This window comes from Gopherus evgoodei, unplaced genomic scaffold (assembly GCF_007399415.2).
Source record: "Gopherus evgoodei ecotype Sinaloan lineage unplaced genomic scaffold, rGopEvg1_v1.p scaffold_34_arrow_ctg1, whole genome shotgun sequence".
Lineage (NCBI taxonomy): Eukaryota > Metazoa > Chordata > Testudines > Testudinidae > Gopherus > Gopherus evgoodei.
Window position 1 is genome coordinate 5452236 of NW_022060016.1, and position 13496 is coordinate 5465731.

At 48.0% G+C, this 13496-nt stretch overlaps 1 protein-coding gene across 3 annotated transcripts in view; it reads right to left on the reverse strand.

The window, feature by feature from the left end:
* Positions 1 to 13496, reverse strand: part of CLPTM1 (CLPTM1 regulator of GABA type A receptor forward trafficking) — a 41269-nt gene that overhangs the window by 14076 nt on the left and 13697 nt on the right. For 2 of the 3 annotated variants that reach the window (XM_030544387.1, XM_030544389.1), the window contains exons 3-7: positions 12989 to 13112; positions 7538 to 7643; positions 7396 to 7451; positions 5230 to 5347; positions 897 to 982 (exon numbers count right to left, since the gene is read on the reverse strand). In XM_030544387.1, the coding sequence (XP_030400247.1) occupies positions 897 to 982; positions 5230 to 5347; positions 7396 to 7451; positions 7538 to 7643; positions 12989 to 13112 (490 nt within the window). Of the gene's footprint in view, positions 1 to 896; positions 983 to 5229; positions 5348 to 7395; positions 7452 to 7484; positions 7644 to 12988; positions 13113 to 13496 lie in introns of all 3 variants that reach the window. The other variant, XM_030544388.1, reaches the window with a different exon arrangement.

Consider the following 13496-nt stretch of genomic DNA (forward strand, 5'->3'; position numbering starts at 1 on the left):
AGGGCAATTTACTGAGCAATCCATCCCAGGTTCTAGCAATCAGAAGTTTATGGACACTCTTTAACAGAGTTCTGCCTGGGACCCTTCTCCTCCTCAGTCACAGACTGCTGTCACAGGACTAGAGAGTTGAGGCGAAAAGGGGAGATCCACAGGAGAGGCAGTAGGAGAAGTGATATAGCAGCAGCACACACATAGGAGCAGGAAAAGGTAGTTGAAACAGAGTCAGAGTCCCCCAGTGCAATTGTCTGATAAAGGGGTGAAGGAAAACCTTGTATAAATACATCAGAGGGGGGACAAGGTAATGGTTCATTAAAGAGAAGGAACAAAGTACCACCCTGTGTAGGCAGAATTCCACAGAAACATCTCCGCAGTACCAAGGATCAAGGAGGGTGAACCAACAAACATCTACGGAACATTTTGGACTTATTCACTGCTGAGTCCAAATTCTACTTCCCACTGTTTGGGAAAAGCATTAACCCACAGCAAACAAAGGGATACACGGATGATTAAAAAAAATGATTTCTTAATTTAAATTATCAATCCACTTGTAGCAAAGCAGCTATTCCCAGGGCAACGATACCTGGGATACAGGAAATTCTGCAGATGTCCAAGTTGTGCTAGGGAGTTAAGATGTACTTTGAAATGTCTTTACCATGTGTTTTACAAGTCAATTTGCTTCACGGCCTCTCTGGGAAATGCTGTAGGCCAGTGTAATCGCTCCAACACCCCACCCCAGCAGAGATCCTGACCATTCATCCTATTTTCTCTCGAAGTGGAAGTTAGTACCTGACTGCAGCAAAGCCTAAACTTCTCTCCAAGCAAAGACGCATCTGGGTGTGGAAGCAGAGATGAGAGAAAAGCCAGGGCCTTGCTGAATAAGTAAAGCAGTTAGATACCTTTATCATTTCTGGATCTGCTTCTGTCTCCCCTGTCAGAAGATTCTTGGTTTTCTGGAACCGTCGACGTTTATATTTATTTATCACTAGAAGGAAAGAGACAGGCAGGCAGAGGTGAGTAATGCTGAATTCTTCCACTTATCAGTAACACTCTGCAGGAAGCAGCCGCCCAAAACAGATCCACTTTAAGCAGCATCTCCCTGCTTCTCCTGAGCTCATGATTTGGGACAAAGTGGACCACTGATCAGGTGAATGAAAAGCATCAGTCCTTGGCACTTCCTGAACATCCTTCATTCAAACTGGACATCTCGTGACCACCCCCCTCCACATAATAATCTTGTGACCGCCTGTGGGGTCACGACACCCAGTTTGAGAACACCTGCTTTAGATGTATACAAATATTTAAAAACCCTGTTCAAGGCTCACAGTAAATTAATATAAGAAAAGCATCCAGTGGAGACAGAATAGCTCCTTAAGAACATAAGAATGGGCATACTGCATCAGACTAAAGGTTCATCTAGCCCAATATCCTGTCTTCCAACAGTGGCCAATCCCAGGAAATGAACAGAACAGAGAACCATCAAGTAATCCATCCCGTCATCTATTCCCAGCTTATGTCAAACAGAGGCTAGGGACACCATCCCTGCCCATCCTGGCTAATAGCCATTTGAACCCTGTTATAGTCTTGGCCTTTACAACATCCTCCGGCAAACAGTTCCACAAACTGACTAGGTTGTGTGAAAAATATACTTCCTTTTGTTTGTTTTAAACCCGCTGCCTACTAATTTCATTTGGTGACCCCGGGTCTTGTGTTATAAGAAACAGTAAACAACACTTCCTTATTTAACTTTCTCCACACCAATCTTGATTTTATAGACCTGAATCATATCCCCCTTAGTCGTCTCTTTTCCGAGCTGAGAAGTGCCAGTCTTATTAATCTCTCCTCATACGGAAATCCTCTGACTCCCTGTATAACACAGGACTTCACCTAGTTACTCCGGCATCAAGCCCAACGGTTTGTCCGGCTAAAGTATACCTTCCAGAAAGGCAATCAGCTGGAGAATCTGCCCCTTCCCTTGGCAGTTTGCACCCATGGTTAATCACCTCACTGTTAAATTTGTGCCTTATTTCTAATAAAAGCGTTTGGCTTTATCTCAGTAGCAGCCTTGCATATTTCAAAGATGGTCTCTGCAAAAGCAACATTGGAGAGATTTCTATAAACCTCACTGAGATTATGCTCAGATGACATTCTACCAAGCTTCATGTTACATGACAAAAGACAGCCACATTCCCATCCTACGCAGCACAACACACTCCCTTTCCAACATAAAATTGCACCCACTCACTTCTGATTCATAGCACATTGCTCTTCTGTAACTCTCTAGGATCACCCCAAACTTCTTCACGACTTCTCAGAAATAAATTTCACTTACCATTCTCCAGAAACCAACGCCTAGGTCTGTTCATGCCCATCTGTTTGTTTTAAACACACAAACGTGTCCCTTTCCAAAGGGCATTTATTCAAATTTATATAATAAAAATAGAGACAGAGTTTAAAGCCAGAAGGGACCAACGATCTCTAGTCAGACCGTAAAAGGCCCTTGAATTAATTCCAATCTTGATTTTAAGAGAGTCAGTGATGGAGAATCCATGAAAACCTTGTGACTTTACTAAAAATAACTGGGGGGAGGGAATGGGAGTGTGCAGAGGAATGATTGCTGGAGCCCTATGGGGGGGAACCCCTCCGCCACAGGGAGGCACAGAGCCCCCGCTCCAGCCCACAACCGTGGTGCATAGTCCTGGCTCCAGCCCTGGGATGCACAAACAAGGGAAAGTCAAGTACAAGTAGAGAGGTTCTTTTGCCTCTGTATTTCCAACTGGTGTGACCACTGCTGGAATAGTGTGTCCAGTTCTGGTGCCCACAATTCAAGAAAGATATTGATAAATTGGAGAGAGGTCAGAAAAGAGCCATGAAAATGATTAAAGTATTAGAAAACCTGCCTTTTAGTGACAAACTCCAGGAGCTCACTATTCATCTTAACAAAGAAAAGATTAAGGGATGACTGGATTACAGTACCTACCTGGGAAACAAATATTTGATAATGAGATTTTCAGTCTAGCAGTCTAACATGATCAATATTTACGTGTTTGTCTAGCTGCCAGGGCAAATTGTCCCGATGTTTTGCACTCCGGTGCACAGGCGGAGGGGGCTCATGCCCCCAACTCAGCCCCGGCCCCACCCTGACTCTGCCCCCTCCCTGCCCCATTGGATCCCTCCTCAAATCCCCGCCCTGGCCCCGCCTCTTCCTCAAGCACTCCACATTCCTCCTCCTCCCACCTCCCTCCCAGGCTTGCGCAAATCAGCTGTATGGCGGCGCAGGCACTGGGAGAGAGGGGGGAGAAGCAGGATGCTCAGGGGAGGTGGAGATGAGCTAGTGTGGTGGGGGCGGGGAGCTGTCGGTGGGTGCTCAGCCCCCACCAATTCTTCCTATGCTCCAGCGGCTCTTTTTTTCTTTTAATTTTGTTCCACCGGCGCCCCCCCATGTCCCGATATTTCATGTCTCTCATCTGGTCACCCTAATCCAACGTCTGGAAGTTGAAGTTAGAAAAATTCAGATTGGAAAGAAGCTATACATTTTTTAACGGTGAGGATAACTACCCACTGGAACAACTAACAAAGGGTCATGGTACATTCTCCATCACTGGGAATTTTTAAAATCAAGGTTGAATATTTTTGAAAGTAAGAGATTTTCTACTTCAAAAGGAATAACGTTGGGAAAGTTCACTGGCCTGTGTTGTACAGGACATAACAGTAGTGGTCCTACTACAGACAAAAAGAAAGGGGCACGATCAAGTAAGTTTGAGAGCCACTGCGGTAGAATCACACCACAGCTTGCCACACAAAGGGTACATGTCACCAACACAGCACTATGGTAGCCTCTCAGTTAGTTCTTCCAGTATTAGAACACTTCTGTACTATGACACCAGTTATCACACACAGCTCAAGCACTATGTACATAATCAGACGGTCATGGAGTTTAAGGCCAGAAGTAGGGTGACCAGATGTCCCGATTTGATACGGACAGTCCCGATATTTGGGCCTTTTTCTTATATAGGCACCTATTACCCCCTTAATTTTTCTCACTTGTTGTCTGGTCACCCTAGCCAGAAGGCACCATCTGTATTCCCTATAAACTGCACACGTGGGCAGCTGCATGGGAGAGATTCAAGGGCCGCCCAGCTGACTAGCAGAGTCCCCACAGCCAGCTGCATGTGTTCAGGTGCCCCTCCCCCAACGCTGATTTCCCCAGCAGCCAGCTCACACTCTCCCCCCCACATCCCCATGTACCCCATCTCTGCAGAGCCGGGGACGGGAGACAACAGGGCTCATGACAGAGCAGGAGAGCTTTCCGTGTGTGTCTTAAAGAGACGGTGTACGGTTTTCCCCAGCAACCAGCACACACACACACCTCCCAACACATACTTGTATTATTGCTGCTGTTACTCCTTGGTACTTCCTGCAATGCACACGTATTCTCTGTAATTTTATTATTTCAAAGTGCGTTATTTTAGTGTTTTGACTGGTTTATACATTTCATAATTTTTATTTCTCTTTAAATTTGATTCTTTGAGTAGCGAGTTCTAAAATGCCTAACCTGTCGTGGTGGAGTAATTATCCCTATGGAAACTTTTTAAAAATATATACAGATTGTCTTTAGGTTTTTTGTTTCTACTGGTGGTGCACATCCGCACATACCTTGGTACACAACATTTATTCCGCACATGGACAGAAAAAGTTAGAGGGAACACTGGGGACCGCCACCTCAGAGTCTGACCTCCTATATATCACAGGCCACCAACAGTACCAGCAAACACACAGTAAACTCAACAGCCAACATTAGATCTAAGCATTACAGCTCACAGGAGACTAGACTATTTCATGCCACAGGCAGAGAACAGAAGGGACCGAGAGGCACCAGTGCCCAAGATCCCCACAACTGCAGGGAAATGATTATGTGAGATGCACCCAGATAATCTTGGCAAGTGACCAGCACCCACTGCTGCAGCAGACAAAAAACCCCAAGATCCCTGCTACACTGACCAGGGGGAAAATTCCTTCCCAACCCCATGTATGGCAACCAGTTCAACCCTGAGCACGTTGAGCAAAAACCAGCCAGCCCAGCACCTGAGAAAGAATGCTCGGTGCCACCTCAGAGCCCTGGCCCACCCCAGCCAACATCCCATCTCCAGCCATGACCATCCCTGATGCTTCAGAAGAAGGAAATCAAACATTGTTGAACCCCACCACTCATGCCAGCACGAGCTGTCTTACTTCGTGATGTGTGAACCGTAGCAAGTCTTCTGTACAAGTTCTTCTGTTTGGGATCCGGATGGAAGCCACTCTTCGTAAAAAACACATGGACATACATGGAGCCATTATGCTGCACGCTCTGAAATCACACACACCAACAGGACGGTTAGCCTCGTCATTCCCTGCACTGGAAAACCAGGAACGACATTGCCTAGGCTATGCAGAGCAGCAAGCAGCAAGAAGTGTTCTGTTCCTGTCAAGACACATTGCCTTCCTCTTCTGGATGGCACTAATAGTATCCGTTATGCTCCAGTGAGTCCACTAGCCAATCCAAAGTGATATGGCTACTCCCTGTGCAATGAAAAGGCTTAATACATACAGTCTGTACGAGGGGAACATCATGACAGCTGGATTTATAACTAGATTTACAGATCTCTACAATTCTAAACATAAAGCTTCATCACTACACAATCGTTGCTCTTTCCAGGAAAGTGTCACGCCCCCCTACTCCAGTCTGCTGTTTATTTATATTACTACAGTGCCAAGGAGCTCGTGTCATGGACCAGGACCCTGTTGCGCAAGGTGCTGTACAAACCTGGAACAAAAGACAGCCTTGCCCATAAATTAGCTCTGGGCATAATACGTATGAACACCGGGAATGGCTGCTCTTGGAATGCTATTTGTCTAATCATGAATGGCTAAAGAAGGTTTCCCATGCACTGTCTGGCTATAAGAAAGGCAGGAGCTCACTCTTAACCATACAGAGGCTGCAAAGTATTAAAGCTTTTGGGGTTACTCAAGAGATGAACCTGTGACAGATGAATAAGACTGTTCTGTATTACAGTAACACCATGGGGCCTGAGGGAGATGAAGCCCCATCGTGTGGGAGCCGTTCAGACATGGATGGTTTGAAAACGTGCAGCTTAATAGCAGACAAGACCAAGTGGGCATAAAAAAAAGAGAATGTGGGTGAGAAGTTGAGAACAGCGATGGAATCACGTGGCCCCACCACCTCAATGGCTCCCCTCGCAACCTGGCCCCACCACATCTTATCTTTGGCTCTACCCAAAGCCCAGCCCAGCCCACTTAGCGGCTCCAAGTAACTTTGGTGTTTTTTTTTTAATGTTTATAAGATTAAAAAGTAAAAGACGACCAAGCCAGGCCTTGGTAATCCCCAAGGGCCATTTGTCCGCCATTGCAGTGGTGAATGTCTTGCAGCAGCAGATTTTTAGGCGTGGTCTGGAGAAAGATTGGGTAGTGGCTTTACAGACCAATTTAGAGATGATGATCCATGCCTGCTTACGGCCCAGAAGCAAGCACTAAGGGAGCTACAGGCAGGCAGGCTATTGAGGCAGACACTGCAGGAGGAGTGGCAGGAGACCACTTGCTAGCAAACAGTAACAGCTAGGAGGAGGGCCCTGAAGAGTGACAGTATGCAGCTGAAGTCTGACACAAGGTGAAAGGGGGAGCTAGCGGAGCAAATGGAAGAGGGAGAGTAATATAGTCCAACTGATGTACCAGGAACACTTATCTGAACAGCGGCATTTTGAACTGGCCAGAGGTAGCAAGGAGCCAGAGTCAGGATGGGACATGAGGGGCCTGGGTGAGAGTTTTAGTCATATGGGCAGAGAGAGATGGCTGGGTTTGAATAAAAGAAGATCACAGAATCATAGACTATCAGGGTTGGAAGGGACCTCATGAGGTCACCTAATCCAACCTCCTGCTCAAAGCAGGATCAATTCCCAACTAAATCATCCCAGCCAGGGCTTTGTCAATCCTGACCTTAAAAACCACCTCCCTAGGTAATGTTCTAGACTTCACCATTACTGGCAGAGCAGCAGCTCGCCACCACCCAAAGACAGCACCCATTTGCAAATAAGAAAATGGGGCTGGTTTTGCAAGCTGACCAATGCTTTGTGCAGGTACACCTCAGCATCTGACTCCTGCTCTGGAACACAAGGACAGAAAGGACACTGCAGGCAGGGGAGTTTATTGCTGGCCAAATCAGGAGAGTGAAACTCAGGCCTGCAATACAATGCGAGCTACACCTTACTTATGGAAAGTTCAGTCACTCCATAAGATCCCTGAAGGCTGCAGAGGGAAAGCCTGCAAAGCCTTAGCCTAAGCATTTCAACTAAGGCTTTAAAAGGAGGAGGACAGAGCAAAAAAAGGGAGAAAAAAACTCATCTCCAAGTCAGTGCTCCATTCTATGGCCCAATATCCAGCGTCAGGAGAAAAACCACCTAGAAAGAGAGAAATCACAGTTATGTACTAACCTCAGGAATGTCTAACTCTGCATAGCGTTCATAGCACCCATCCGCATTCTCACCACTGGTCCAGTCACCATAGACAAGGTCCCGTTGCTCCCAAAACAGTGCTGAGGTGACATTAAAATCTGTAAAGTGCTCATGCTCTGAGATATAAACATGAAGATCCTGCAGGGAGAAGAGAGGAGGGTTGCTTCTGGCAGGCAGTTCAGCATGATGGTGACATCAAAATAGTGAAGGGAGGGTGTGTGAACGGGGATACTCCCAGGAGCAGATAGTCACCCCGGATGGAACTCCAACTGAAATGCTGTTTTACTTACCTGTGAAGTGCGGTTCTGCTCTGACAAGTGGCCCTTTTGTCTCAGCAGATGGCTCACAAGACAAAAGAGTTAGCACTGCTGGCTAACGTAAGTTTCTCCTGCTTTTGACTCCTGTTAACCATGCAGAGGCAGCACAGGAATGAGAGGGGAACCGGGAGTCTGTTGAGGCTCATGTGTCATCAGGATCTTTAGCTGCATGGCAGGACTTGGCAGTTAGCCTCTGTCATAGCTATGTGATCCACGCAGGGCAACACAGTTGCAAAAGTTTACATGACTGTACAATCTTTATTGCTGAGCCAGAAAGACCCCAGCTTGACTCTCAGATCCCACGATGAGTTTGCAAGGAAAATAGCTCTATATCTGTAAACTGAGCAGGTTAGCTATGCAATCACTAAGGGCTTGTCTACATGGAAAAGTTATACCAGTATAAGCTAAGGTCTGAATACAAACAGCTATAGTTATACTGGTATAACTCCCTGTGCAGACACATTCATATTCCCATAGAACAGGGCCTTTTTTAATTTAGCTTATGTTGCTTGGGAAAGGGTTTAAACTAAACTGAAAAAACCCACTCTTATTCTGGAATAAGAATGTCTGCACAGGGAGTTACATGGGTATAGTTACACTGGTTTAATTATAGCTGTACAACTGCAAACACTTTCCTAAGCAGACAAGCCTTAAGGGATTTTACACAAAGCACTTCAGTGTAGATGCTACCTTCATTGACAGGAGGGATTCTTCCATCGGTGCATGCAATCCACTTCCCCCAGGAGGTGGTATTTAGGCTAGAATTCTTCCATCAACCTGGCACTGTCTACACTGGAGTTAGGCTACATCTACACAGCACACCTTACAATGGCACGGCTGTGCTGCTGCAGCCGTGCCATTACCAGATGCGCTGTGTGGCTGTTCTTCATCATCGTGAGAGTGCTCTCTCGGTGACAAAATAAAACCACCCATAACGAGGGGCAGCAGCTTCGTCACCGGGAGTAGCACTGTCCATACCAGCTCCTTTTGTTGTTAAAACTTTTGTTCTTTGGGGGTGTTTTTACACACCCTCAGCAGCAAAAGTTTTAGCAACGAGAGTGCTAGTGTAGACATAGCCTTATGTTGGTATAGCTATGCCTCTCAGGGTGTGGATTTGTCACACCCCAAGACACTTAGCCACACCGATGTAAAATTCTAGTGTAGACAAGGCCTAAGATAGAGAACGTGGAATAAGTTCTGTGATGTGACAAATCCATCTATGCTCTGAGGCCACAGTGCCACTCAGAAGAACTGCTGCAAATCTACATGCTTATGACACTGTCCAACAACAGACTTCAAAACGCGAGAGTCAACCTACAGCGGGAAATGCACTAGTGTTATCTGGTCCCTTTTAAAGTTAAAAAAACGGAGACAATGAATGAGCACCTTGCTTCAGCTGCATCATGGAGTAGAGGGTTAGGGGCAGGGCACCACATAGTCGATGTCAAGCTGGGACAACCTCCATGGCAAACACCTCCCTCCACTCATCTCCCTGGGTCTCAGCTGCTGAACCATTCTCCAGTCAGCCTTGGTCACCACATGCACTTCCAGCTTCCCTGTTGCCAACTAGCCCCCAACTCTTGCATCTGATCCCTACAGCTTGGTCCCATGGAGCAGTGCAGGGAACACATGCTGGGATCCAGTCAACTCTCCACTCATGGGGAATGCTGCAGAGCAAAAGGTGGGTGCAGAAAGGATCCAACAGAGCAGGGAGACAGGACAAAACATCAGCACTCAGTCACAGCAAAACCAACTCTGCAACATCTTGGAAACATGCTAAGTTTGCAGATGCAGAACCGTGGAGTCCATAGGGTCCTGAGTGAATGGGGATTCACACCTTAGAGCTATTTCGTTGGCTCTCTGCAGCCCTGCACTGGCATCACAGAGGTAGTTTCTCCTTGTCTCAGTTTTAAGGTTATACGACTAGAAACATACATTTAAAAAAAAATGAGAGTTGAGAATCTGTGCCCAATTCTGCAGCAAGAGGCAAATACTCGGGGCCATGGTTAGAGGCATAGGCCTAGGAGACAAAAGACTGCAGCTTGACACTGGTCTGCCACAAGTTTCCCACATGACTTTTGACAAGTCCTCTTGGTGCTTTGTTTACCCAGTGTGAAAATGAGGGAGGAGGGGATGATGTGCGGGCAGGAAGTGAGTGCAGCTGCACAAAACCAGGGTGACATGCATGGTCAGTCAGCGGAAGAGAACGGTGAACCTGCAGTGTCCCAGCCCCACAGCAGAGCCTGTTGGCACAGACCCATTTGAGAAGTGCTGATCTGTGAGAAGCACGGAGCTCACAGGGAGCAAAGTCAGCTGGGTGAACATGTTACAAACTTTGCTGGACGTGCTCAGTGTGTGATGTCCAAACCCAGTGTACTCTGAAAAGAGGCAAGACACCGTTCCCTAGCAAGGGCTAGCCCAGCTTTCAAACCTCCACTACTTCAGCTCCAGGGCTGCTCGAATAAAGGCAACAGGAATCTGGCAGTGGCAGGTGAGGGTTCATTTCCCAGAATTCTGTTTTCACTTCCCTCCTCCTCAAGCTGTACAAACTTCAGAGCCTGAGCCCCCAAGTTTCCTAACCAGCACCTGGCTGATTGCTGGGGGAAGAATGTTTCCCTACCACGTCCTTCTCTGCGTCCCACCATGGATAGAAATTGGAAAGAACTCTTCCAGACTCCTATCCGTTAATGGAAGGAAGTTATTTCAGGTCTCAAAACCACTAGCCAGAAAATGGTGGTTTGGGGACCAGGGTGTTCCTTGCACACTCAGGACAAGATTCCTCCACTGGCTCCCATTTTTCCTCCCTTTAAACCTCTCACTCATTTCCCTCACCCCCACATGTTCTCCCTCTTCCCCACCTGTTATCTTCTCATTCCCACTTTACTCCTGGGGGAATTCTGCGCCACTGCACATGTGCAGAATTCATATCCCACAATTACTTGAATTCCCTTTGCTTTCTGACGGGGAAGCAAAGGGAAGCTACAAGAGCGGTCATGTAACCCACCCCAGCAGTATGTTTTGGGTGCCCAGGGAAGCCAGCAGAGAGGTAAATCACTGCAGGGCAGAGGGCAGGACTGGGGAAGACCCAGTTGGTGGCTCCTACCCTGTGCTGGGCTCAGCTGCTAGTCTCAGCTGGGCAGGACAGGACTTCCTCTTCCCCCACACAGCCTCCAGGGCTGGATCAGACCCACCCCCAGATTTCTCCCCAGTCTTCAAGAAGCTCTGCAAACACCTCCCCCAACATCCTTTTTGCACCCACTTGCTCGTCAGCTGCAGGGGGAGGGATCATAGTATGGGGAAGATGCTCCCCCATCCACCCAACCCCCATGCATCCAGACTCCTGCATACCCAGACCCTCCCTCCGAGTCTCACCCCCCCCCACACACCTAGATCCCCACTCCACTGAGCCCCACTCCCCCAGCATCTGGACCCCACACTGAACCCCTTACACCCAGACCCCCCTGCTGAGCTCTATTCCACACACCCCAGACCCCTCACCCACACTGAGCTCCAACTACCTTCACCTGGACCCCCCTGCAGAGTCCCATTACCCTTGCACCCAGATCCACCCCACACCCAGATCTCCCACTGAGCTGCCCACACCCAGATTGCCCCACACTGAACCCTCTCAACCCACACCTGGATCCCCCCCATGCTAAGCCCCTCCACACTGGGATCCTGCCAAGCTGAGCCTGCCTGCCCACACCTGGCACAGAGGGGCAGGGCTCTGGGGTATTTCTGAGGCAGCCATGGTCCTTGTGCTGCATCAGGGTCGGGTGCAGCCTCACCATTGAGTCCACGTCACCGGGGAGTTGCAGAGAGATCGCCCACCTCGATGCAGCCAGTGGCCTGTGGCCCCCAATGCCATGCTGGAGCCTCCACATTCATTTGACAAATAAAATTTGTAGAATTTAAAAATATCGTGTGCAGAATTTTTTTTTTTTTTTTTTTTGGGCACAGAATGCCCTCAGGAGTACCACTTCAATTCCCCATCTGAGAGCCAGGCCTGGGTTTTCCCGCTCCCTAGCTGCTGCCTAGCGTTCCTACAAGTGCTGCTCCCTTCAGCTCATCATCTAGCCCTCTGCAGCAGCTGCACTGCTTGCCCTGTTGGCTGTGACACCACCTCTCAGGCACACTGATACTCAAACTGTACTTCCCTCACAGGGACGATCCCAGTAGCTCCCACCTGGCCATGCCCAAGAGAGACAGGAAGGTATCTGGGCTAGTTTATATGCAGGAGAGGAAGGGGTTGCTAGGTTCCCTCTATGTTAACCTTCAGCACCAAGAAACAAGGCTGCTCAGGAAGGGCCCTTTACCCTGGGAGAAGTCCAATATGGAGAGAGAGGAGCAGTGACTATGTAGCAGGCTAGGAACTGGAGACACCCTTGGGAGTAGAAGAAAGGGAAATGAACTCCCGACCCCTAGATTCTATTTATGGCAAAATCCCAGTGGGACCTGGAACTAGGCTCACATAACTCAGCTGAGTTCACTCCAATCAGAATACACTGAAAAAATTGTCCTTGCCTTTGGAATTCATCAGCTGCACAAAGTTAAATGTACCAAAGCATGACCTCCCCCCTCCAGCCCACCAAAACAGCCCTTTCCTCCCAAACGCTTCCTAGAAACAGTCTCCTTAACATGTCCCCCTTCCCAGAATTAGTCCTCTCCCCTCCATTGCATCATTCGCTTTTTCAAGGTTATTTTCACACCCACAAGGACTAGAAGCCTTTTTTTTTTTTTAAAAGGAAAGCTGAGATTCTGGAAGACGTTTATGATACAGGGTAGATTCTGCAATTCTGTGCAACATAGGAGACCCATACTGCCCTTTTAAAGCATCTTGGGGATTTTGGCCTGTGTCAGGTACACTGACTAATTCAGTCTTCCCACCCCTGGGAGATGGTATCATTTTCCAAGTAGGGGCACTGAGGTGACATGACTTACGCACAGTTTAGTGCAGGGTTCATTTCCCAGAGTTCTAGTCTTAGTGCGCTGCCCCAAGCACTAATTACTGTCCTCCTAGGACAGGATGATACAGACACAGCCTGAGGCCATATTTGCCCTATCTCTGAGACTGGCCGTAACAACTGTCTGATATCCATGCAGTTGCAATGGCTACCCCTGCTCAGAATCTGGGTCAGCTAACAGGCCTGCTCCTTTCACCATTACCATTAAAGTGTCTTTAGGGAAAAGGTTGCGGCTCGGAACGCGGGGTGCTCCGCCAGCGCTACTCTGATCCTGTGGTGCCGGCCCACGACGGAACCAACTGCTGATGGCCCAGATGATGAAGATCCTATGGAAGAAAGAGGGGGAGTGAATTAACACTGACATTTTACCCAATCCTTTCTGACACAGCCAAATGCCCTCCTTAATCACATAACAGAAGCCCCACACCCCAAGCCTTCAACTGAAGTGCTGACAGATCTGCTAGGAGGACTGTGCTTGCTGTATGGCCAGCCAGCTCTGTAATGAAAAAGCTTTCACTGGTTTCTCTCAGCCACGTTGCTTTCTCAGACTTACAGCCTGTGGTTATGAGGCCCAGCCAAGGCAAACTGGTTCTGTGCCAGTTCACGGTTACAGACTCCTGCTGAGCAACACTATGAAAAACTGACTAGGTCTGTGCTGCAAATTAAAACCAAGTATGCTCAGTATGTGACATCGATACAAAGAGCTGAGA